Source organism: Phocoena sinus, chromosome 20 (assembly GCF_008692025.1).
Source record: "Phocoena sinus isolate mPhoSin1 chromosome 20, mPhoSin1.pri, whole genome shotgun sequence".
Lineage (NCBI taxonomy): Eukaryota > Metazoa > Chordata > Mammalia > Artiodactyla > Phocoenidae > Phocoena > Phocoena sinus.
The window spans coordinates 40984871-41012263 of record NC_045782.1 but is presented as its reverse complement, the minus strand read 5'-3'; the positions used below and the strand labels follow the sequence as shown (position 1 = coordinate 41012263).

Below are 27393 nucleotides of genomic sequence, written 5' to 3'. Positions count from 1 at the left end.
CGCAGCGCCCTCTCGTGACCTTTCTCTCCGGAAGCGTTTGCAGCCCTCTGGCGCGAGTGCGCAAGCGCGGCCTCCGGGGTCTCCCTCTGGGTCGCGCGCGAAGCGGGGACGTGAGGGAAGGTTCCGCCTCCAGGGTAGAAAGGCGCCTGCGCCGGCGGTGCTCCGGTCGGGACGCGCATATCTCGCTTCCTCCCTCCCTGACCTGTACGCGGGTGGGCGTGGGAGGAGGCGGGGAACACTGGAGGGGAGCGAGGGGGCGGGTGTCGCGGGAGGGAAGGAGCGAACCGGAGAGCGTCGTCCTGAGAGGAGTGAAGGCGGCAAAATGGCGGACCGCTTCTCCCGCTTCAACGAGGACCGAGACTTTCAGGTAAACACGGGCGTCGCCGAGGTCCGGGGAAGGCGCTGGCCGAGCCGGAACCTCCTCATCCCCCGCTCCCAGCTCGCTTTCTCTCCGGGGTCTGCTCCGGCTTCCGAAACGGCTCCCTTTTCTCCCTCTTCTGATTCCTCAAGGGGCCTCCCGGTTTGAGGCGAGGCCGCATCTTCTCTCACCCCGTATCCTCTTACCTCTTTACCTCAGGCCGCCGGGTTTACGGCCTCGGCCTGTTTGGGCTGCGGGTTTGGGAGCCCCAGCCTGGCTGCTGGGGGTGGGAGGAGGGCTGTGCTGCCCTCGGGTGTGCCCAGCGTGTTGCGGGCGCTGGGCTGTCTCCCAGGGGACACGGCGGTTGGATTGGGGTGGGAGGGCGGGCTTGGGGCGAGTGTTGCTGAGACCGGGGCTCCCGAACCCCTGGATTTTGCTCTCACGGCTCTTCTTGGGGTCCTTCCCCCTCTTTCCTCATTGTAACAGATAAATCCCTTTCATTGTCTATTTTTCCATATCCTCACCTGGAGAAAGGGGGCTTTAGTTATCAGACGCCTTCTTGGTTAGTCAGACATTGAGATTTCTCCGGGCGTAAATGTTGCTGTTGTCGTTAGACCATTAAATGGGCTTGGAAAACAGTAAGTTACAGGATGATGGTCGATGTAGGCTTAGCCCTAAATCCTACCTCGAGAGATTTGTAAGAAGCGTCCTGATAATGGACTACAAGCAGGTGATGACTGGTACCAAAAGCTTGATTTTTTTCCTTCAGTTGCAGGCGTTGTATGGAAAAATGTCCTTGCCATGGCAAGCGTTATTGAGGAAAAAATTAAGGCCAAATTAGAACAACACGTCTTTCGGCTGTTTTCGAATACCTTCCAGTTAAGCATTGTTACCGCAGCAGTTTCGGGTACTGAAAGGGATTTAGTAGAGATGGGCTTAAAATACATCCTCAATCTCAAAGAAACCACTGCATTACTACCGCATATCCTGGCAACAGCAGTTTGGGTCAGGGGATGCCGAACTCAAATTATTATCCCGCTGCAGATCTTTCTCAGAGTAACACGGGAATACACGGGGTAGGTTTCGGAAGGCAGTTTGAAGGCTTTGAATTCTCCGAGATGTTTGGGTTGGTACATAAACAGGTAAAACAGTTAAGCCAACACTGTTAACAATCTGGTGCCTAGCACGCTTATGAGAAGTTTTGCAGCAGTGAAGGATCTGGGGCTGTCGAAAAGCCTTGTGATCACGCGCCTGCTGATAGCTGCAGCACGACACAGGATCTCAAGGTGTTTAAGGCTATAATGCAGGTCCTGGGAAGTTGGAAGCCATCAGTTCATATTAGCCATCTGAACCCTGGGAAAGGTGGTTTTTTGTTTGTTTGTTTTAGGGAGCACCATAAAACATGAGTAGGCTGCAAGATGTGTGGGATTTATTGGTAGTTTTTTAAGGAGACATGTTGGTAACTAAAATCCTCAAGTGCTTTTCAGAGGAGAGAATTTGAGGATCACTTAATAAAATTGAAAATAAATAATATGGACAACTGAGTTTTGAGGGGAGATGTTTGTCAACCACAGGATTTCAGCAGTCAAACAAAGAGCAGGATTTGCAGGGCCTTGAAAGATTTTGAAAACTGGGGAGCAGAGTATGAATGCCGTCACCTGAAAAAACTGAGAAAGCCTCTACTTTTTCAAGTAAGATGACTTTCTCTTTTGATGCTGTAGTTGCGTTTATATGAGATCTGCTTTTGGTTGCTTGGTAGTCCTTTGAAGATACTACATATATTTTATGCACTGCTTTTATATTGGAATACCCAATTCCTGCTGTATTGGGTCAGCCAGGTAAATATTGGTATTTAAAATTCGGATGTCCCAGCATTATGGATAAATAGGGCATTGGTAATGAAAAACTTTTGGACAATTACAGGATAATAAAACTTCTGTAAATTATTGTGCTAACATTAAAAAAAACATTCATTTAAAATACTTAAAAGTACTGTTTTCTGGATGTTTTAATAAAAGGGAAAATATAGATTGATTTTCATTAATGATGTCATTTGATTTAGTTATTGGAGGGAAGACATAATAGGATGCTCCTGCATATAGTATATCTGAAACGTTGTTCAAGGTCAGGTTATTCAAAATTAACTGTGGCCTTCTTTTAAGGCCTTAAGTGATAAATGAGGTGAAGCTAGTAAGTACACTTGAAAACAGATCCAAAGTAGGTTTCCAGACACAGTGCACAGATCCTGTTGCTTTAAACAGATCTTTTTCTAGTACTGGAAATTTTTCTGTGCACCTTCTCTGGTAAGTTCTAGATGATTATCATTTTCTTTGCCTTTAATTTGGCAAGATAATTTAGAATTTCACTCTTTGCCAATTTACCATCAAGTGCAAATTTTGGGGAGTTTGAGTACTGTCTCTTGAATTTAGTATGGAGTCAGAGGTGGCTTCACTATTAGATTTTGTGAACACTTAAAGTTTCAAAGGTGTCTTGTATAATATAGTGAGGAGCTTAACTGGTATGCCACTTGAAGCACTTATGAATATAAAGAGTAATTATTATCAGGGACATATGTTTGAAAACATTTGATAACTTCATTTTAATAAACAGGTACTGTTCTATGAGCTTTATGTGTGTTATCTCATAATCTTCACAATAACTGTAGGAGGTGGGCACTATTACTCTCATTTTCAAATGAGGCAGCTCAGGCACAGATAATTAAATAACTTGGCCAAGTATACGCAGCTGGTAAATGGCAGAACCTGGATTCAGACTTTGGCTTTTTGACTTTTGAACGTGTGCCCATGACCATTATCTCTACTGGCAATTATGTATTTTATATAACTGTAATCGAGTCATCAGATGTGTAGGATAAACTTATAGGTCACAAAGAATAAATGAGCTTTTAGAGAGGTGATACAATTACAGTTTTTACTCTGTTCCGTTTTGTGCAGATCTGTTTCTCGTTGGTCTCCCAAGGCTTCTAGGGAGGCTCCGGACAGTAATAAGTTACACCTTGTTGTACAGGATATATCGTTAACTTGTTTTAGTTCAGACATTCTTTTGTGTACCCCTTTTAAGTGGTATTTTATCTTTGGAAGTTTTGAGATTTAGGCTGATGTATTTATTTTTTTAATGTTTTAAGAGTTTTAACTACTCCTTTAAGAATCTGACCTCAATTTCTGAATGAGACATGACTCTGCCTACGTTTACCAGATTAAGGCATACTTGTTCACAGATTGAAATGTTACACAAACTAATGGAAAATAACATAGTATAATTTACAATATAGATGTGTTCAGCACTTTGAACTACAAGTTCACTAAAGAAAGTACTATTTGTACAGTGATGTACAGCTATGAGGTGTACACACTGCTTAGCGTTTAGTGGTTGCGCAGCATTGATGATGATGCAGCTGAATGTTAGTGAGGAAATGTTCTTCAGCTTGCGTACCTGCAGAGGACTGGTGATTTAGAGTAGCCTCTCATTTCTTCTTGTTCTGAATGTATTCTGCATTAGATTTCTAATGAAAAGGAGCTACAATAATAGATCAGTGAGTGATAATGAGAGAAACAACTATCTTAAAGGTGATAATAAAAATGTAAAAATTACCCAAGAACTTCCTATAACCTATATAGTAATCATAATGGTACACAGCAATAAGCAAGTCATGTATTACTTTTATGTAGTATGTTTGTAGGATTCCTTTTTGTGTTTCATATATGATACCAGGATGTGACCTTCAGATAATTCTTAATTGAGACCATTAAGTCAGGAGGTTTACAGTTTAAAAATATTTAGGTCATAGAAATATATTAATATATTTTCTGTGTGGGTCTGTGTAATAGAGTTGGCATTCTAATGCAGGCATGCCAGAGATCACACATGGGCAAGTGTTCTAATCTCTGTTTCCTGTGTTTCCTGTCATCTGAAAGATGCCACTAGCTATGAAAATCATTGTCAGCTTTGCTTGGGAGACTGAAACTTACGCAAAATCATTACTGTTTCGTTTCCCATATACATTATGATAGGTGGAAAGGATTGGAACCAAGGCTGTACAAATTTCAAAATACTGATGATGAATTGGCATGATTATTATTAGCAAATGCGAAATTATTGGTTAGTATATTCTCAAGGGATCAAGAGTGGCCAAAGAAAGGTCAGCATAAAGGAGAGCTCCCTGGTGGTGATTTGAAGGGTAGAGGGTATATATTTAAGGCAAAAGGCACTTAAAAACGTGGGGCATATTAAGGAATAACATCATAGAGACACTTACAATTTGCGTTGAAGGGAGGATGGGGTTGGCGAGAAGTGTGATCATAGGGCTTCATGTGATGGTACCCTTATTTATTTGTTTTCAAAGTGGGCATGGAAGACCAAGAAGAAACAAATAATGTCTAGACAAATATATCGTTAGGCTGAGTGCCGTCAAAATTATAGAAAAATAGGTGTCCCTGTTGTATTCCTTCCTTTTAGTCTGTATGTGTCACAGAATTCTCATTAAAGTACTGCGAAGGATTCTTTTATCACATTTTCTCAGGTCTTTAAGTTATATAACCAGAACTAAAGTTTGTGACTTAAATTTTTTTTTAATGTATATAATTAGCTATCCTGATTGTGCTGCTTCATTGCTGAGATAATTTCCATATAAATTCAGTCTATTTGGGTACATGATAAAATGAATAAAGAACAGTCTGTTTTCTTGATGTGGTCAAGATTACCATTTTTGGAAAAGTTGTAGCAGAAGTTCATGAAATCTTGAATTATGGATTTGAAACCCATGTAGAGGTTTCATTTTTGTTCTTGTGATTTAATAAGTTTCTAATATTTTATTAATGAAAATGGATTCCAGCTTGAGGTAGACATCCAGTTCTTGAATTCTATTCAAATTCCTTCCTGAAACAACTTGGTACTTTTGCTTGTATGCCTGGCATTCTCTTTTCATATTAGCATTGCCATTTAGTATTAAGTGAAAGCTGACTCATGGCAATTACCAAAGGAATTACAAATGACCACCACAAATCCTGAAAGAAGGCATTGATTTGATATTGCAGTGAATACCAGAAGATGTTGTAATGATTTTCCAGTTATAAAAAATGAATTGTCCATTTAACTTGGAAGTCTAACCAAATGTGCTTAATTCATGTTGTATTAATCAGTGCAAAATATTAAATATGCTCAGGCTGAATATACCGTGTTGTCATTCTTACACAAAATGATATCTTTGGGATTTAACATACACTTAGTATTTTATACTAATTTAGGAATGTATGGGGGAAAAGTATAGCTAAAGTTGGTTTGGCATTGTACATAGGTTAATAGCACACAATGTTTTAGTAAGTGCTATAGAGAGTAAGAAATTAAAGTTAGGACCCAAAACCACGAGTTTCCTGTTTCTTGCCTTAATTCTTCTTTTTACTGACAATCTTAGGGTAAGATAAATCTTGTGTTTTGTGTCAGTCAAGCAACCAGAAAGTTATCTTTGTAATATTACATTTACTCTCATCTCGTGAGGTTCCAATTATTTTTTGCCATCCTTGCCACTCTTTAGCAATTACATTGATTTCGAGAGGGAATTTCAATTTATTGCTGTGTTTTATAGAACTGAAATACAAAATAGCTCTCCAGGTTTAAAGATGTAATAGAGAAAAGTCATTGATCATGGTGTTTTTGTTTTTTTTTTTTTTTAATTTATTTATATATTTTTGGCTGTGTTGGGTTTTTGTTGCTGCGCGGGGGCTTTCTCTAGTTGCGGCAAGCTGGGGCTACTCTTCGTTGCAGTGCGGGGGGCTTCTCATTGTGGTGGCTTCTCTTGTTGTGGAGCAGGGGCTCTAGGCGCGTGGGCTTCAGCAGTTGTGGTGCACGGGCTTAGTTGCTCCGTGGCATGTGGGATCTTCCCAGACTAGGGCTTGAACCCATGTCCCCTGCATTGGCAGGTGGATTCTTAACCACTGCGCTGCCAGGGCAGTCTAGTCATGTTTTGTATCTGACATTTTAAATAATGATTGTTGGAAAAGTCAGTGTTCGTATCTCATGGTTCATGTAATAGTATTTTTCCAGAGTAGATGAGAGAAGAACAGCTTAATTTTTCACCCTCTTTATAGGCAGTACTGATAAAAAAATCAAGAAATTAATTTGATACTTTAGGTCTTGACTATAGAAGAAACTAAAGCTGATGCTTGTGGATTATATGCTGTAGTGTCAATAATTTCTCTTGTTGCTATGAGTAAAATTATGGAGTATTTTTAAAGAAGGGGCAAAAGTGATTGAAAATTTAATTGGTTTAATACTACTTTAGGGTATCATCTGCACGAGAGATGCAAAGTTTATTTACTTCAAGAATATTTTTTAGAATATAAGCTAATTTTAAAAATTGTTAAAACAATATTTGAATAGGGGTTGTACTAAGAATAGTATGTATGATTATGTGGCGGAGTTGGTTAAGAAGTGGTGTTTTTCAAGGAGCTATTGTTTTAGCTGGAGAGATAACAAAAGTAATAATATTAAGTTTATTACACACAAGACTAGCATGATTATCAGATGAATAGTATTATAGTCAATAAATGCAAAACCCTAAGGAAAAGAGAGAGCCCTTAAAATGGAATAATTAGGTGTGCCTTTATGAAGAAATTAGCATTTAAACTGGGTCTTGAAAGATGGGTTTGCATCCTTGCAAAGGAAAAGAATGGGAGGCATTCAGTTGGAGAAAATAGGGTAAAAGTATAGAAGTGGAACTAGCAGAATTGGTTTTTGTAGGACAATGAATAAAACATTGGAAATAGGGGAAAAGTGAAAGCTGGGGATACAAAAGTAAGTTTTATTTTAATGCTGTAGGCAGGCATGTACTGGCTATTTAAGGTGTTGTTTAAGCAGGAGAATAGACATAGGAAGATTGATTTAGATACAGTTGTGTTAGATATGCTATACATACAGTTAAAGCTGTGATAACCAGTCTCCATTAACCAAAATTAATGTGAGTGGGGGCAAGGGAGTAGAGGGCGTATACAAGGGCTATGTGATTTTAAGTGTGGCAGAGAGATAAGTGAGGACTTTTGGGGTGGAGAGTAGAGAAAAAAGTTGGATCAATGGATTGTAGGTTCTGATGGGGTTTAAGAATTGTTGGAGTGGAGGTACTAGAGGGAATGAGCTGGAAGGACAGAAGGTTGTGGTTGGAGAGCACAGTGTTTGAAGTAGAGATTATGGAAGGGTTGAAATTATTAGTAATGACCATGAGAGTGAAATGGCTAAGATAGAATGGAGGTCAAGATCATTATAGAAAGGAGTTAGGGGAACTGAGGCACCAGGGTGTTGTAAAACCATCTAACCTGGATATTAGAATGGTAATATTGTGTAGTTGCATACTGTCATGGTTTAATAAGTGCCCTTGTATACATTCTTGTCTAATTCTCCCAGTAACTCAGCAAGATAAGTAGTATAGGTAGTAAGTCTTTCATAGATGAAGAAACTGAAGATAAATTAAGTTATTTGCCTAGTACAGAGCTGAGTTTTGAACTTTAATCTTCTGATTTCTTTTGTAGCATTCTTTCTGCTGTGGTACATAGTTTGGCCTCTTTTTGAGGAGATGAGTGTTGGTATTGTCTACATTATGCAAAGCATTGTTTCTCTTTAATACATAGCAGCATTTTCTACCAATTAACTAACTGGTAGGAAATAGTTGGTATGCTTGTCATTAAATATTTTTTTTCCCAGAACCATCTCAGCTTAATTGGTTCTTCATGACTTCTTGCTTGCCTTTTTGCTGTTTATAGGCCTACCAGAAATTCCATTCCATTTCCCAAACATTTATTGAGTGCCTGTTTGTTAGCACAGCATCATAAAAAGATAAGAAAATAAGATTTTAAAAAAATTATTCCATTTTGTTAATTTGTTCCAGTAAAAGAGTAGATGGCAGAGAAGAGTGGTACTTCTACTGGGTACTGTCAAATTAGGATACCAAAAACTTATCCATGACCATTATAGCATCAAAAGTTGACTGCTGTGGAATCTAATGATGCTACTGTCAGCTACTATTTTTTGAGTAGTTTTACATGCCAGGCCACGTGCCATGGCATTTTGGAGATATTTATCTAATCTAAGTAACCATCCAAACCAGGTGGTGGTATCCTTCATTTTACGTAAGAGAAAACTGAGAAATTGAGGCCACACAGTGAACTCAGTTTTGAACCTTGTTTTCTCCTAAAATATGACTTTTCCTGTCTTTCCTGATTGTTTCAAGTATAAGATACAAACACACTAACTTGGTTTCTAAGACTCTTAAGCATCTCGTGCCATTGTAACAGGTGTATTTCTTTTCTTTCCCCTCATTGTCCTGTCCTGCTATTTTGTAGTTTATGTTATTATCTGGACATGCTAGGCTCTTTCATTGTTTTTTGTTTTTGCATATGCTCTTACCTGTCTGGAATTCCTACTACTCATTCTTTTTTTAAGAAAAAAAAAAATATTTATTTATTTTGGTTACACCAGGTCTTAGTTTCGGCAGGCAGGCTCCTTAGTTGCGGCATGCGTGTGGGATCTAGTTCCCTGACCAGGGATTGAACCCAGGCCCCCTGCATTGGGAGCAGGGAGTCTTATCCACCACACCACCAGGGAAGTCCCCTTACTACTCATTCTTCAAGACTCAGTTTGCTGTTGTCTCTGTCGTCTTCCCTAGGCAGAGTTAGTTGCTTCATTTTCTGTGCTCCCACAGCACTTTGGTCATATTTCAGTAACAACACTTTTATTAGTAATAGTAGTAGCTAACAGTACAGAGTGCTCTCTCTGTTAGGTACTGTGGTATGCATTATTATATCATGTAATCCCCTGGTAAGGTGGGTTTTATTTTTATCCCCATTTTACAAAAGAAAAACTTCCCCACTTCCCACAGCTAGTGAGTCGAAGAAGTAGGTTTCAAGTAGTTTGGACCAGTCTCAGCCTTTAACCACTGTGTTGTTTTATTTCTCCTACGGTATACTTTGTAATACTTATTATAATACTTATAATTTATCTCATCTTCCTGGACGTGGAACTCCTTGAATGCAGTCTTTCTTGTTTTATTCATTTTTCTAGTATTGAGTCAGGGTCTGGCACCTACAGGTTGCTCAGGTATTTGAATTAATGGTTAAGTAGAGGCATGTATGTAGGAAGGAAAGACTTCGTAGAGTCTTAAGAAGAATGTCCAGACTTGGTGGCTCAGCTTCCTGCTGTGCTGTGGATTATCTAGGTTGACCTATTAGTTCTGTAACATCCTAAAGCCAGTTGAAGGATATTTCAAGTGTGGAGGTTGTCTTACGGAGAGTTATAATCTCACTTTATTTTATATTGTATATAATTTCAGCAATCTTTTAGTTGTGAGTTTCCTTTTGTGTGACACATTGTACATACACATTGTTTTTCCTTGGACTAGTGCAGAATTTTTGTCAAACGTCTAAATAGATAGACATTTATCGTACCAGCCAGTGGTGAAAAATAATAAGCATTGCTATGGGTCTCAGAGGACTTCTTTTTTTTTAATTAATTAATTTATTTTTTCTATCTATTTATGTCTATCTTTGGCTGCGTTGGGTCTTCGTTGCTGCATGCGGGCTTCAGTAGTTGTGCCACGCAGGCTCAGTAGTTGTGGCGCATGGGCTTAGTTGCTCCGAGGCACGTGGGATTTTCCCGGACCAGGGCTCAAACCCGTGTCCCCTGCATTGGCAGGTGGATTCTTAACCACTGCGCCACCAGGGAAGCCCCTCAGAGGACTTCTTAACTATTGTCTCCATATCTTTTTTTTGTTTTTGTTTTTGTGGTACGTGGGCCTCTGACTGTTGTGGCCTTCCCCGTTGCGGAGCACAGGCTCCGGACGCGCAGGCTCAGTGGCCATGGCTCACGGGCCTAGCCGCTCTGCAGCATGTGGGATCTTCCCAGACCGGGGCACGAACCCGTGTCCCTTGCATCGGCAGGCGGACTCTCAACCACTGTGCCACCAGGGAAGCCCTCCATATCTTTTTGAATGCCTCAAAAATTGTTTACTGACTTTGCCTGCATTTCTGAAAAAGGTCGACTTCTCCTATGGGGTTTTAAAAAGTTCCTAATTTTTCAGTGTAATGAGTTTTTGGAAACCAGTCCTTTCTTGTTCTAGTCAAATTATCCAGAAAATTTGATATGTCAAACAGATGTACGTGTATTTTTAGATGAGTGTGTGATATGCTTATACCCTTGACTCAGTGTAATGTGTTTTCAAGTTCTTAGATATTTACTGAGATGGCTTAGCCAGTTATCTTTCCTACCAGATTACATAGAGTTAAGTTTTATAAGTGAATTTATTCTTCTGGGTTACTGACTGGCCTCAACAGTGCCTTAAAATAATAATTCATTATTTTGTAACTCTTTAAATCTCAAAACCTATGCAGTAATACTGTAGTGTGATCATCTGGAATTTACAGCTGCGGAAACAGGCCTAAACCCAGAGAGTGGTTTGGTAATCTGCCCAAGGTTATACAGCTAGCAGACAGTAATGATTTGATTTCTGGTGTCTCTGACTTCAGAGATCTTTGGCTTTACAATAATATACTGGAAGGCACTGGAAATCAGACTATGTCATTAGGAAAACAGTAGTGAAGAACTGGGGTTTTTGAGGAATTGACCACAATGGTGTTTCTGTCTACTTTCTAAATTGAAATAAATTTTAAATATACTAATAAAAAAACATCAATAATCCCCCAGAATGTCCTTTTTTTTTTCTGGCCAAGAGGCTTTTGGGATCTTAGCTCCCCAACCAGTGATAGAACCCAAGGCCCTTAGCAGCGAAAGTGTGGAGTCCTAACCGCTGGACTGCCAGAGAAGTCCCAGAATGTCCATTTCTTTTTGGATAGGTTTTTCATCCTGAGACATTTTCTTTCTGAATTAAGATAATACTAGAATTAGTTTATTTGGAATGAGTAGGGCAGAGGGAGACAGATGAATTCTCATATTTATTTGTTGACAGAGGAGGACTGTTTTTATTCATAGATGAAATATGAAGCTGTTCTGTATGGCTCTGTCTGCTAAACAAAACTATTTTTGGTCCATGGCAGGTGGAATCAGCATCATTATACATTTTGTATTTAGAAAGTCCAGATTATAAACAAGTATGTTATTTGAGTTGTGATGTAGGACTGTGATTAATAATATATACTTGGAGACATTAGACAATCTCTAAGGGGCTAATGGTAAATACAGTACAAAAGATAAATTATGGTTGGGGAGATTTGGAGCAGAGAGACAGGAACATCTACAGTATGCAGCTAAATAGCCAGAGCCAGGTGCTAAGATAGGGTTGGCATGAGTGGTACAATAAACTGCCAAAGATAAAACTTTTAAACTTGGCTCATACCTAGTCTAGATAGGAAAAGCCAGACAGGATTTAAAATCTCAGTCTGTATAATCCTTGTGTTAATAATTGATTTGACTATTCAGATCAGAACTTTGTATCTGCCGACTTTGACTGTGAGTAATATTTTTCTTTTCTTTTTTTTAAGAAATGGTATTAAATTTTAATAGTCATAGGAACATGGAAGAGACTCACCTCTTTAGGGTCTTAAATATTGTGTTTTGCTATTTGAAATTATGGGCTGTTTGTTGTGATCCTTAAAGAATTGGCCCACACTTTTCTTTAGCTCTAGTTTTCCCTATTAATTACCATATAGTTAATCACTGGAAAAGGTACAGCTGTGGGATTACGTGGATTCCGAAATTAGCACTGGTTAGCAAAAAACAAGATTATTTATATGGATAAATTTAGGGCAACCCCTGTCTCTATTTATATTTAAATGATCACTACAGCTAAATTTGTAATGAGAAGTTTCCACATTTGTCCTGTGCTTGGAAGCAGAATTCTTGACCTGTAAGGAACTAGAACTACCATGTACTTTTAATGACACACAGGTCAGTCAGTTTCTATTCATTTGTAGTTAGACCTACCACAAGTTGATACTTTTTTTTTTTTTTTTTTTATGCGTTACGCGGGCCTCTCACTGTTGTGGCCTCTCCCGTTGCGGAGGACAGGCTCCGGACGCGCAGGCTCAGCGGCCATGGCTCACGGGCCCAGCCGCTCCGCGGCATGTGGGATCTTCCCAGACCGGGGCACGAACCCGTGTCCCCTGCATCGGCAGGCAGACTCCCAACCACTGCGCCACCAGGGAAGCCCAAGTTGATACTTTTTTGAGAGAAGAAGCAGTTGAAAGAAAGTCAGCTGGGTGTATGTATACATGTGTGTGCATTTAAAAATCTTTGACACATTTTTTGGTGTGTGCGTGTCTGATCTTTTTGAAATTACATTTCTGATCAGCATAAATGAAAAACTATATTTGAATTCTGAAAGCAGGTAATATTTAGAAAGGAAGAGTTGATTTAGACAATGGAATAAGTGTTCAAAGCAGTCATCATTGAAACCAAATTTTAAGAATGCTCTAACATAGGATCTGTGAATTTTCACTAGGGTGACCCAGTGTTTGGTTTATGCTTCTTGTCCTGGCTAATTAATAACGATTAGCACTCCCTTTTACTCTCAGAGTGCCCTGGTTTGTATGATACGATCATTTTACCTCTAACGGGATTTGAGAGATCTAAATGTGGTTTTGAAAGCAGGGTAAAGCAGAAAAAATTACTTCTGTTCAAATCCCTGTTGGGGTCTTCAGATAATCGGATGCCATACTGACTATTTTTGGAAAGAAGGATCTTAGTAAGTTCATCTGAATGACTTGAAAAAAATTTTTGTGGGGGAGAGAGGCAAGAAATAAAATATAATTATCATCATCATCATCATCATTGCTACTACTATCATAGTTTGTGCCGTGGGAGTTTGAAATCACTTTTTATATCCCTTCCTTTGTTCTTCGTTTTGCTTTTCTAGTATGACATTCAGAAGGGACAAAAGGATTCAGAGTGAAAAGTTAAACCACTTAACCTCAAAGACAACCACTATTTCCAATTATATGTGGGTTCTTTCAGAGTTACTTAATATATACAAGCATTCTCCATTCTACCTTTCCAACGGTAGCATGCAAGCACATTTTTCAGCACTCTAATTGTTTTCTCATAATAATATGCTTTCAATAATAATAATAACTAAAAGATTTTTGTTTTTATTTTAAACTAATTTATTTTAAACTTATTTTAGACATATGGAATGGTCCCAAAAATAGTATAGAGGGTTTTGGTATATCACTCACCCAACTTCTCCTGCTACAGTATTTGTACAATAACCATAATATAATTATCAAAACTAGGAAATTAACATTGGTAAAATAATATTAACTAAACCATAGAGCTTACTTGAATTTTACTACTTTTTCTACTGATGTCCTTTTTCTGTTCCAGAATCCCATCCAGGATTCCACATTGATTACATTTAGCTATTCTTTGTCTCCTCTAATGTATAACACATCCTCAGTCTTTCCGTGTCTTTTGTGATAACTAGGTTTTTTGTTGTTTTTTTTTTTTAATTTTTATTTGGAGTATAGTTGATTTACAGTGTTGTGTTAGTTTCAGGTGTACAGCTATACATATACATATATCCACTTTTTTTTTTAAAGATTCTTTTCCTATATAGGCCCTTACAGAGTATTGAGTAGAGTTCCCTGTGCTATACAGCAGGTTCTTATTAGTTAGCTCTTTTATATATTGATAACTAGGTTTCGACTAACTCTGCTTTCTATAGGGAATATTATTTCAGAATTATGGAGGCAAGCTTATTTTTTTTAATCTTTGGGCTTTGTATGGGAATGTAGTGGAAGGAATATGAGACTAAGAATCAGAAGCCTTTGTGAATTTGTGACAATCTCTGTATCCGTTTATGTATCAGTTCTCTTGTTTGTAAAATAGTGATGATAAAAAAAAAAAATCCCCTAAATTCAGCTGATTCCCAGATCCTGTATTGAGTATCTCATGAGCTTATCCTAATAACCTTAGGATAAGGTTTCTAGAGGTATTTTATAAAGCTAAAAGAAGCTGTACATGTCTGTGTGTATGGAGTGGTATTGACCCTTCCCAAAACTTTTTTTTAAAAAATAAACCTTTTATTTTAGTACAGTTTTAGATTTACAGAGAGATTGCTAAGGTAGTACAGAGTTCATATATATACACATAACACCTCATATACTTTGTGCCCATTTTCCCCTGCTGTTAACATTTTACATTAGTATGGCATATTTGTACTAAAGAGCCAATATTGATATATTAGTAGTAGTAGTAGTAGTAGCATTTGGCCGCACCCAGAGGCATGTGGGATCTTAGTTCCCCGACCAGGGAACGAACCCGCGCCCCCTGCATTGGAAGCGTGGAGTCTTAACCACTGGACTGCCAGGGAAGTCCCTTAATACATTATTATTAACTTTATTCAGATATCCTTAGTATTCCCCTAATGTCCTTTTTCTATTCCAGGATCCCATACAGGATATCACATTACATTTAGCTGTCATGGCTCCTTAGACTCTTCTTGACATTGAGCAAAAATTTAGTTAATGTTATAATTGTCATTAATTTTGAGTAATTAATACTTAATAAGTATTTCAATTTATCATAAGTACCTATATATATTCTCTAGCTCAGTGGGGCCCTACGCTTATGTTTATTGTAGATTTGTTTAATCTTCTAAAGCAAACCCTTTGACTTGTACATTTGTGTTTGGGGCATTGTTAGATAAATTTATGACTTACTTGATATAAAAGCCTTCATTAGGAGCATGGATCCAAAATTTAACGTTGTTCCTATAGGTAAGAAAGATTTGCTTTAAATGATCTGTTTCGGGGGAAACAAGGGACTGCTTGCTTCCTTTGCTAAAGAAAAATGAAGAGTTTCATATATCTTCTTTGACCACCTTCATGCCCAACAAAAATATAGTCCTTCTTTTTTTTTTTTTTATTTTTTTTTTATTTTTTTATTTTTTTGCGGTACACGGGCCTCTCACTGTTGTGGCCCCTCCCGTTGCGGAGCACAGGCTCCGGACGCGCAGGCTCAGCGGCCATGGCTCACGGGCCCAGCCGCTCCGCGGCACGTGGGATCCTCCCGGACCGGGGCACGAACCCGTGTCCCCTGCATCGGCAGGCGGACTCTCAACCACTGCGCCACCAGGGAAGCCCAATATAGTCCTTCTTAACTCTTCTTTGAGGAAGGAGCTATCTAGTCTTCAAGGCAATTCCCTCCAAATCTCCATTGTCTTTGATCTTTTCCAGCTCCTCCTTTGTTTTCTGTATATTTGGTCCTCCTCCCCACCTCCTTAAAAAAAAACTTAATAAACAGTTTTAAAAAGCAAATCTTACTATACTACTCTCTTTCTTAAAGACCTCTACTAGCTGCATATAGCGTAAATCATAGATCAGAGAATAAGTCCTGCGCTCTACAAAGCCAGCCTTATACTTTTCAGTAGAAGAGTCTCCACACTCCACCTGCACCTGGCTATGATCCAGCCCCCTTCCGCTTTGAAGTCTTGCTTGATACTCCTAGTCTGTGCTCCTGCAGCTCTTCATTTACATCTCTGTTATGGCACTTAACCATATTGTAATTCACTGTTTAGCTGTTTCCTTCTCCATAAGGCATATTCTTTAAGTCCAGGCACTCTTTCTTTATCTATGTGTCTTGTGCCAGAACACTTCCTAGTAGATGACAAAAAATTAGTGAATATTACGTGTTGGGTTAGAATAACATGTCCTTTTATGTAAATAAAGAGAGAAGAGGTTTGTTTATACAAGATGATTTTTTAACTGTTGTAAGGACTCAGTATTTCCACATCCTTGCCCTTGTCCCTTAATTTTTTCAGTCTTTTGAAGGTGATTTGTGGGATTCCCTGGTTGTCCAGTGGTTAGGACTCAGTGCTTTCATTGTGGTGGCCTGCATTCAGTCCCTGGTCAGGGAACTAAGATCCCACAAGCTGCGTGGTGTGGCCGGAAAAAAAAAAAAAAAAAAAAAAAAGATGATTTGCACTGTTCAAATTATGCCCTTAATGGGGTGTTTTTTGTAAAATACTTTTTCCCAGACATTCTGTTAGACTCAACTTGTAGGTAGAACTTTAATCTTATACCTAGATATAGCATGTAGTCCAATAGCCTCTTGTCACAGGTAAGGAAGCTTTGTGCTAATAACATCTTTAATTTTTTAGAACATTGTGCCCCCTTTATTAAAATGTATTATTAAAAACAGTAATACAGGGAGTTTTCTGTGTGTGTGCTTGAGGCAGGAGGGGTGCACTCCTGCTGCACTGGCTACAGGAGTTGGGGGGTGAGCTTGGCGGTGACGTGGTGCCCTCACATGACTGGGAGCTGCAGAGCAAAGCAGCCTTCATCCCTCCAGGGAAAGTGGAGCAGGTCTGTGGGTATAAGTGTTGCGGCAGTGCACTGGTGGCGAGAATCGGAGAAGCAAGAAGACAGCAAGGATAGGCCTAGGAAAATGAAGAAATGGAGCAGCCCATGAAGAATGGAGAGGAAGACCCCCCCTTTGGGAGGGGGCGAAGGCCACCAGCCAGCAGGAAATAATACACAGGGAAAGGCTCTCCGAGTTGCCTGTAATTTCCAGTGGGCCATACCCAGTAGACAGGTCAGTGATGGGATGGGTGGAGATGGAAATGTGAATGGACGGGTTGAGAGAAATCAGGAGAAAACTTAGGGAGCTGCAGTTGAGGAATTGTCTTTGTATACTTGTAGGGGAGCTCTCTAATCACCATGACCATCATGATGAATTTTGCCTTATGCCTTGACTCCTGCCATTTCCCTTGAGATTAATACTGTGATTCCCAATGTTGTGTTCTTTTTCCTTTCATTTTCCTGATATGCCTTTACCGATCCGTTTGCTGTGAACCTTATGTAATTTCCATGTGTCAGGTGTTACCAGCTTCTAATTAGAGATTGCCTTGGCACCCAATCGAAGTTTTTCTGCCAACAGTACAGTTTCACCCATTCGCCTGGAAAAATGTAAAGTTAATAAAGCAATTAAAAAGCTTCTAAAAAAGCAAAAAAAAACCAAACCCCCCAAACGAAAACAGAACAAGTAGCACAAATATAAAAGTGGATACTGTATAAAAGTTCAGGCTACATTGTAACAAAGTAAAAAGTGAAAGAAAGTGCTGCATTCTCCATTTCATTTCTTAGAGGTAATCATTGTTATCAGTTTTACAATTTTTTAGTCAGTTTTTTTTTTAAATAAATTTATTTATTTATTATTTATTTTTGGCTGTGTTGGGTCCCCGTTGCTGCGTGCAGCTTTCTCTAGTTGCGGTGAGTGGGGGCCACTCTTCATTGTGGTGCGCAGGCTTCTCACTGCAGTGGCCTCTCTTGCTGTGGAGCTCGGGCTGTAGGCGTGTGCACTTCAGTAGTTGTGGCTCACAGGCTCTAGAGCGCAGGCTCAGCAGCTGTGGCGCATAGGCTTAGCTGCTCCGTGGCATGTGGGATCCTCCTGGACCAGGGCTCGAACCCTTGTCCCCTGCATTGGCAGGCGGACTCCCAACCACTGCACCACCAGGGAAGCCCTGTAGTCAGGTTTTAAAATGGACATACTGTGTTTTTTTTTTTTTTTTTTTTGCGGTACGTGGGCCTCTCACTGTTGTGGCCTCTCCCGTTGCGAAGCACAGGCTCCGGACATGCAGGCTCAGTGGCCATGGCTCACGGGCCCAGCCGCTCCGCGGCATGTGGGATCTTCCCGGACCGGGGCACGAACCCGTGTCCCCTGCATCGGCAGGCGGACTCTCAACCACTGCGCCACCAGGGAAGCCCCTGGACATACTGTTTTGAAGAAATGCTTTAGAAATTTTGACTACGGGTTTACTCAAGTTATTAACTTTTTTTGTTGCTACTTATAAAAAAAAATATAGACTTTATTTTTTAGAGCAGTTTTAGATTCACAGCAAAGTTGAGCTCAAAGTTCAGTGTTCCCATATATCCATTCCCCCCTTCACATCAACCGTCATCAGCAATTCCCACCAGAGTGGTACATTTGTTACAAGAGGTGAACCAACATTGACAAATGGTTATCAACCAAGGTTGTAGTTTACATTAGGGTTCACTCTTGGTGTAGTTCAGTGGTTTTGACAAATGTAGTATAATGACATGTATCCACCATTATAGTATCATACAGAACAGTTTCACTGTCCTAAAAATTTCCTGTGCTCCATCTATTTATCCCTTCTTCCCCTTTAAGCCCCTGGCAACCACTGTTTTGTTTTGTTTTTTTTGTTTGTTTTTTTTTAACTGTTTCCATAGTATTGCTTTTTCCAGAATGTTACATATTTGGAGTCATAACAGTATTATAACCTTTCAGGTTGGTGTCTCTCACTTAGTATAAATAATATGTATTCAAGATACCTCTGTATCTTTTTGTGGCTTGATAGTTCATTTCTTTTTAGCGCTGAATAATATTCTATTGCATGGATGTACCACGGTTAATCTGTTCATCTATTTGACATCTTGGTTGTTTCCAAGTTATAGCAATTATGAATAAAACTACTATAACTGTCATGTGCAGGATTTTGTTTGATATAAGTTTTAAACGCATTTGGATACCAAGGAATGCAATTGCTGGATCGTGTGGTAAGGCGGCTATGTTTAGTTTTGTAAGAAACTGCCAAACTATCTTCCAGAGTATTATTTTGCTTTCCCACCAGCCGTGAATGAGAATTCCTGTTGCTCCCACATCCTTTCTAGCATTTGGTGTTTTCAGTGTCTTGGATGTTAGCCATTCTAATATGTAGTGGTATTTCATTTTAACTTGCAATTCCTTAACGAAATAAGATGTTGAGCATCTTTTCATATACTATTTGCTCTATGTATATTTTCTTTGGTGAGGTATCAGTTTAGATATTTTGCTCAGTTTTTAATTGTTGGTGAGGTATCAGTTTAGATATTTTGCTCAGTTTTTAATTGAGTTGTTTTCTTATTGTTTGAGTTCTTTGTATATTTTGGGTAATAGCCCTTTATCAGATGTGGTTTTTTTGCAAATATTTTGTCCTGATTTGTGCCTTGTCTTCTTATTCTCTTGACAGTGTCTTTCACAGAGCAGAAGTTACACATTTTAATAAAGTCCAAACTTATCAATTATTTCTTTCATTGTATCATGCCTTGGTGTAGTATGTAGAAAGTCAATACCAAACCCAGGGTCACCTAGATTATTGCTAGCTTTTACTTGATTTTCATGTCATCACGTTTATTTTGGTGGTAGATGAAAGATGTTTTATGCTTCACCACCAGGGATTATTGGCTTTGTGGTTAACATTTTGCTTTTGCGGAAATTGATGGTAATTATGTTTTTGTAGTAACAAATTTTAAATGTCAGCCTTTTTTTTCCTATAGGGTACATTTAATTCAGTTTAAATCTGCAAATTCGTGGAATTTTAGACCAAGAAACAACATAAAAGAGTGTCTAGTTCAAATTCTTCATTTTATAAATGAGTACAGAATGGATGAGAACTATAACATGATTTGTATGAGATCAAACAGCAAATTAGTAATAAAAATAGGACTTAGGGCTTCCCTGGTGGCGCAGTGATTGAGAGTCCGCCTGCCGATGCAGGGGACACGGGTTCGTGCCCCGGTCCGGGAAGATCCCACATGCTGCGGAGCGGCTAGGCCCGTGAGCCATGGCCACTGAGTGTGCGCGTCCGGAGCCTGTGCTCCACAACGGGAGAGGCCACAACAGTGAGAGGCCCGCGTACCGCAAAAAAAAAACAAAAACAAAAAAAACAAAAAACTAAACTTTAGATGTTTGTCAGATGTTTTTCTTCAGGTATACTTACCAGCTCCTGTCACATTTACTTAACACTGCTTAATTCTTGTCCACATAGTCTTACACAGTCTTTTTGATTTTTTTCCCCCTTCCATTTAATTTCAAATTAACATATTTCTATATAGTTTTAAAACTTTTGTGATGACTCCCTAATGTTGCATTAATAAATAGTATTAAGCTCTTCCCCTGTTGGACATTAGTTTCTACTTTTAAAATATAAAAGAAGTGTTACGGTGAATATCATCTGCAATTTAAATTTGTAATAGCTGTGGAAAATGTGATATTCTTCTCCCAGTGTTCCCCCTCTTACCTTTTCCTTCTGGGAAAAAAGTCACAAAGTAACGCAGCATAATGCATAACTATATTTATTTATTTATTTTTAAAACATTTTAAAAGTTATTTTTATTGGAGTATAGTTGCTTTACAATGTTGTGTTAGTTTCTGCTGTACAGCAAAATGAATCACCTATACGTACACATATATCCCCTCTTTCTCAGATTTCCCTCCCATGTAGGTCACCACGAGCACTGAGTAGAGTTCCCTGCTCTACACAGGAGGCTCTCATCAGTTGTCTACTTTATACATAGTATCAGTAGTGTATATACGTCAGTCCCAATCTCCCAATTCCTCCCACCACCCCCTTCCCCCTTAGTATCCATAAGTTTGTTCTCTACGTCTGTGTTATAACTATATGTATTTTTGAATCAACGCTATTTAAAATACATTTCTGGGGAAATATTTTAAAATCTATTTTAAAGTGGTATTGATTCAAAAATACATATAGCTTTCATTTTAAATATTGAGAGGTAAACATAAAATGATTATGATTTCTATTAGGGTATGAGTATTAGAGTATTTAAGTATAAAATTCAAAAGAAAAAAAACATGCAGTTAAAAACGGGGCCTCCATCTTGTCTCTTAGACACTTAGGTTTCTGAGTTAACCTCTAGAATCAGCCTCGTATGTATTCTAGAGCTGTCTATGCATGTTTTTTACTTTGTTTTATTTAATTTTAAAAACTATCAGAGTAATATTGATTTTTTATTTTAAACACATGTATAGATGCAAGTAACTACCACTATAGTGTGTTTACAGAATAGGATTTAAGCTTTTTTAATGCTTAAAAATATTTTTTTAAGGGTGGAAATGTAGAAATACTGGCTTTTCCCACCCTTTTTCAGTTTTTTTAAAAAATTAAAGTATAATTAAGATATAGTGAAATTCGCCCATTTTATTTATTTATTTATTAAAAATTGAAGAATAGTTGGGGCTTCCCCGGTGGCGCAGTGGTTGAGAGTCAGCCTGCCGATGCAGGGGACGCGGGTTCGTGCCCGGGTCCGGGAGGATCCCACGTGCCGCGGAGCGGCTGGGCCCGTGAGCCATGGCCCCTGAGCCTGTGCGTCCGGAGCCTGTGCTCCGCAATGGGAGAGGCCACAACAGTGAGAGGCCTGTGTACCGCAAAAAAAAAAAAAAAAAAAAAAATTGAAGAATAGTTAATTTACAGTGTTGTTAGTTTCAGGTGTACAGCAAAGTGATTCAGTTATACATATAAATATTCTTTTTCAGATTATTTTCCATTATAGGTGAAATTTACCCATTTTAAATGTGTATAGTTTGTGTTTTAACAAAATGTGTCATAGGGGACTTCCCTGGTGGTCCAGTGGGTAAGACTTCACCTTCCAATGCAGGGGGCCCAGGTTCAATCCCTGGTTGGGGAACTGGATCCCACATGCATGCCGCAACTAAGAGTTCATATGCTGCTAAGAAGTCCCGTACAGCAACTAAGACCCGGCACAGCCAAAATAAATAAATAAATAGGTAAATAGATAAATAAATAAATAAATATTTTAAAAAGCTGTATCATAGTGTAGTCACCACCACAGTCTACAGCTCCTGTCAACCACCAGTCAGTTTTATTTTCTCTAATTTTGCTTTTTCCACATGCTATATAATCAAAATGACACAACTTCAGTATGGTTTCTTTCACTTAGCATAATGTGTTTGAAATTCATACATGTTTTTGCTTATATGAGTAGTTTTTTCCTTTATATTCCTGAAAAATAGTCCATTGTACGGGTGAACCATAGTTTTTAAATCCATTTCCCAGTTGGGGGACATTTAAGTAGTTTCCAGACGTTCACAGGCAGGTTTTGTGTGAACGTAGGTTTTTCCTTTTACTTGTGTAAATACCTAGGGACAGTATTGATGGGTTATTTGCTAAGTGTATGTTTAAGTTTATAAGACACTGCCAAACTGTTTTCTAATGTGGCTGTACCATTTTACATTCCCACCAGCAATCTATGAGAGTTTCTGTGCAATTTCATCAGCACTTGATATTGGTTGTTTTTTTTTTTTAAGCTATTTTAATAGGTGCATAGTGTATCACCTTGTGATTTAGTTTGTATTCCCCTAATGATTAATGATGTTGAGTGCTTGCCATCTATATATATTCTTTGGTGAAATGTCTGTTTAAATCTTTGCCTACTTTAAAACTGAGTTTTCTTATTATTGTGTTTTGAGAGTTCTTTATTATTTTGGATACAGGTCTTTGAGATTTGTGAATATTTTCTCCCAGTCCAGGTTTTCAATTTTTTCTTTTATAGATTGTGCTTTTGGGGTTGTATCTTAAGAAATCTTTGTCTCGCCCGAGGTCACCAAGATTTTCTCCTATATATTTCTTCTAGAAATTTTATAATTTTAGGTTCTACTTTTAGGTCTGTGATACATTTTGAGTTATATTTTTATTATGGTGTGAGGTATGGATTGAGGCTCATTTTTTCGCATATGAATACCTAGTTCTAGCACCATATGTTGAAAATACGTATTTCTCTGTTTTTGAACCTTTGTTGATCAATTAATCATAAATATTGTAAATCAACTGTACTTCAAAAAAACATAAATGTGTGGATCTTTTCCTGGACTCAAACTGTATTATTAATGCTCTTTTGTATTGTGTTAGATAGATGCAGAATGATTTGAAAACTTAGCTGTGTTTAGAATCTGGTATTTATGAACAGTAATTTGTAGGGAATTCTCTGGTGGTCCAGTGCTTAAGACTTTGCGGTTTCACTGCCGCCCCGGGTTCAATCCCTGGTCGGGGATCTAAGATCCCACATCCCGTGTGGTTCGGCCACCGAAAAAAAGATTTTGCTAATGATTCATGATCTATTTGGAAAAACTCGAGTTATTTCTCGTGTACTAAGGATGAACTGGAATGGGTTTTCCCAGATGGCATTTTCTTTTTTGTAGAATTACTTGGTAGTTCACTAATAATATCTGTTTAAGTGTTTGTGCTTTTATTATATCATTTTTGATAGTGATAAATTTGGGAGCAGTTCTTTTTTGATTTGAAACACGGTTGTTCTAAGTTAACTACTCTAAAGATTTAATTATTTTAAAAATAGTACCCAGTTATTGTTGGTAGTTTGAGATTATTCTTTTTTTTTTTTTTTTTTTTTTTTTGGGGTACGCGGGCCTCTCACTGCTGTGGCCTCTCCCGCCGCGGAGCGCAGGCTCAGCGGCCATGGCCCACGGGCCCAGCCGCTCCGCGGCACGTGGGATCCTCCCGGACCGGGGCACGAACCCACGTCCCCTGCATCGGCAGGCTGACTCTCAACCACTGCGCCACCAGGGAAGCCCGAGATTATTCTTTTAAAATTAGATCATATCAATCTATAGAATGAAAGAGAATTATGAGATTTGGCTGGACATTGGTGTTCTATAATACTGTGAGGTTTGAGTTAATCTAATTATCTGGATATTTATTATTTAGGAATTTAGCTGTACTTTGCAATTAACACCTTTTAAGTAACTGTTAAACTTTTAAATGTTGGAATAGAAGTTAAAATGCCAAGAGGCAGGTGTTGTTTTAAAGAGATCGTTGGACAAAATATTGAAGATTAAAACAGACTTTCAAGATTCATAGCTATTTTTTCACATTTTAGTGTTTGTTGATGATTGCTTTTTCTCATTCTTGGAAGGGATACCTGCTCTTAAATCCTATTCCACTTTTAAGATTAGCTTTTTGTCTTTGGAAACCCCACTCCTGTCTTATTACTCCTTTCTTTTTTTGGATAGACTCTACCACACAGTTTTATTATTTTTAATGTGGTAAAATACACATAACATAAAAATTTTCATTTTAATTATATTAAAGTGCACAGTTCAGTGGCATTAAATACATTAACAGTGTTGTACGACCATTATCACCACTGTCTAGTTGCAGAACTTTTTCTTCACTATAAGACCACCATTCTTCTCCTTAGGGACTTCACATTCTGGTGAGGGAAACAAGTAACCTAATGTTTGTGATACAGTGTGGCAAACTATATGTTGGAGCTTGCTATCATTAAGCTTTATTCTTTCAACTGAAATTTTACTTTGAAAAAGCAAAGTAATTTTTGGTTAGGTTAACATTCAAGTTGTCATACCACTCCACACCTGAATTAAATTTAGGCTAGACTGAGGTCTTTAGTCTTTTGACTTAGGTCAGTTCAGGACTCACAAATCCTCATGCCCTCTACTTTGTAACACGAAGGAAACCGGAAAATTGATACTCTGATTTAAAGCCAAATTGTGGGCTCTTCCTTTCTCATAGAGCAGAGAAAACTAGGATTAGAGAGAATTTCCTAGTTGTCTGCACCTATCCTCAATTGAGCTGTTTTGACTTATTCTAATTGCAGTGACAGCTTGCTTGATTGTGGTCAAATATGGCATTATACAGGCATGCTTATCTCTTTTGGCAGATCATTAGAGGAATAGCTGTATTAGGGATACTGTGTCAAGAGATTGTTTCTGAATTCCTTGAAACTTTGGAGTTAGAACTTGATGATTTAAAGTTGAATGTTTTAGCAGTTTTAGTTAAAAGCAATGTTGTCAACATTGAACAGTATTGTAATACAGATTTTATTTGCATTCTGCCGTTAGGGTTTATTTTCTGTAGCACAAGATTGTTTAGGAAAAGTGAAACACAATACAACCCTCTGTTTTTAAGATTCTGCAGTCTTCCTAATACAGTCTGTGAAAGAGTTGATAGCCCAAATGTTTGATAATGCTTTAGTTAGCAGTTTCAATGTTCGTCATAGGAAGACGAGTTCACATTATTAGATCTAGACTTCTGATGGTTTTTATAAATTTAAGAAAGTCTGAATTTGTGGCATAGTTTTGATTGTTTACGGAAAAAAGAATGAAAAGTTAAAATAACCCCTAGTTTGATTAGTTTTACTAATAATTTTGGCATTTATTGCTTTCAGAAAAAATAACTGTTGTCTTGTTTTTTCAGGGTAATCACTTTGATCAGTATGAAGAAGGACATTTGGAAATTGAACAAGCATCACTTGACAAGCCTATAGAATCGGTAAGATCAGTGCTTAATTTTGGGTCACAGATAGGTAGTGTTCGTGTGACACTTGATGTGAATGAAGTTAAACTTATTAATAACTTATAGTACAGTTTAGAGGTCTTGCATGCCCGACAGTAATCAAATAGAATTTGGGTTGTAATCTAATATTTAATATGTTGGGAAATCAGTGAAAAATCTAGAGACAATTTAGAATTTCGATGGAAAAATATCATTTTTGGCCCATACTGATATCCTGTTAAAGATAGCAAGTTGAAGTTTAGTGTTTTTGTAAATTGAATAAAGGAGTAAAATGTATTTTGATCCTTTAAAAAGCTTCACCTTTCCTGGGCAACACAATCATGTGTGAAATGTTCCATTAGGAACAGTTAAGGACTAATATGTTTTATTTACCAGACTCTTGTGAAACATGGTAATTTTGGTTTCTGTGGCTTGAGATGTCTGGTGTTTGTCAAAAGTTGATTGTATCTTTTCACACAACTTAATTTTAAATATTGATGCAAAGCAATAGAACAAGGAGATTTATTTTCCTGACTCTTAACTTTTGAACATTATTTTTATTTTGAAAAGCCCTTTATTTTCAGATTACACAGCCCATTGTTAAAATGTCTAAACTTGTCAGTATTGTCAGTATTTAATATTTGTGCTTAAGTGTACGTATTTAATAAGGGTTTCAGGAAGTTATTGGTTAACTTGAATGAAAAATCATCAAAGAGAGAATCTCTATAGCAGTCAAGACATCCCCCTTCTCCCTTTAAGAAACACTAGCTTCTCCTCCTCCCTCAGGAAAATAAGGCAATTTAGAGAGCAGATATTTTAACTTTAGCTTTTATTTTCATAACTGTACCATAGTAAAGGATCAACATATATTTATGTTCCTAATTAGGTTGGTGTTGTGTGTGTTTGTGTGTGTGTTTAGATGTTTACAGAAATTTACACAACTTGGGGTGTTCGACATTTTTCTTCCACAGCAGTTGGCCCATATTAGCTAAGCAGCCATGATCTGGTTTGTATTGCACGGTCTGCCTTTTTTTAATTTCTTCTCTAGGGTTTCTTTCTCCCCCACCTCCCCTTCTTATTTCTGTTCTTCTGGTCCAGTGAACACTGCATATAGTACCTCTGTCTTAATGTGCTGGCATGATGCTAGACTTAGGCATGGCAGTAATTGATGACGCATGTGATAATGCTGCAGAGGGAGAATTCACACCTGATGTGCTGAAAGCCCAGTCTTGTTTTGATTTAAGGATAAAATGCCAAGCCCACTTTGCTAAGTTAAAAATCACTGAAGTTGTTGCCTTGTTCTATGTCATCTTGGGAATTATCATAAGGTAGAGTTTTACAATAAAATCTGTAGGCTAGCTAGGTCAATACCTTGTACTTGAAAAATAATTTAATTTTTCCATTTTATTTAAATGTTTCTTTGGGTCAAAGTTTAAGAACAGATGGCTGTTAGAAGAAAGGCCCAAGTACCATATTCTACAAGGTACATGGTTGGTTAATATTATACAAGCTATAATTCTGTGGGTACTCTGACTCAACAGTAGCAGGAAATTTAGCTAGACTAAGTTTGCAGCCTAGTAGTCATTATTATTATACTCAAGAAAGTTTTTTTAAAAGCAGTAAATTAAATGATATTTAACATTTTTAAAGCCTTCTTTTAGGGCTACATTTAAAGATTTTTGGAAAAGTCATTCCTTTGGCATGTGGGACTAGTGCTCTTTTTCCTCTCACACTGTCCAGGAATTTTTCCAGCACATGTCATAGGGAGAACACTATCAGAATTCAGTCGGACTGAGTAATCTCAACAAGTAGGAGTGGAATTGATATATGCCTTATTTATTAAATGGTTATTATCTTCTCCACTAAAAATAGCAAATGGTATATAGTACTCAGACTAGATATTTATTTTTTTATGAATAGTTACATGTTCAGAGATGTATATTAATAAATT

The 27393-nt window shown here is 38.1% G+C and overlaps 1 protein-coding gene and 1 pseudogene across 3 annotated transcripts in view; both read left to right on the top strand.

Moving 5' to 3' along the window:
• Positions 1–271: 271 nt before the first annotated feature.
• Positions 272–27393, top strand: part of GPATCH8 (G-patch domain containing 8) — a 99421-nt gene continuing 72299 nt past the window's right edge. For 2 of the 3 annotated variants that reach the window (XM_032615861.1, XM_032615860.1), the window contains exons 1-2: positions 272–367; positions 25365–25439. In XM_032615861.1, the coding sequence (XP_032471752.1) occupies positions 323–367; positions 25365–25439 (120 nt within the window). In that variant the 5' untranslated portion in view covers positions 272–322. Of the gene's footprint in view, positions 368–25364; positions 25440–27393 lie in introns of those variants that run through there. The other variant, XM_032615863.1, reaches the window with a different exon arrangement.
• Positions 8264–17066, top strand: LOC116745398 (annotated as a pseudogene).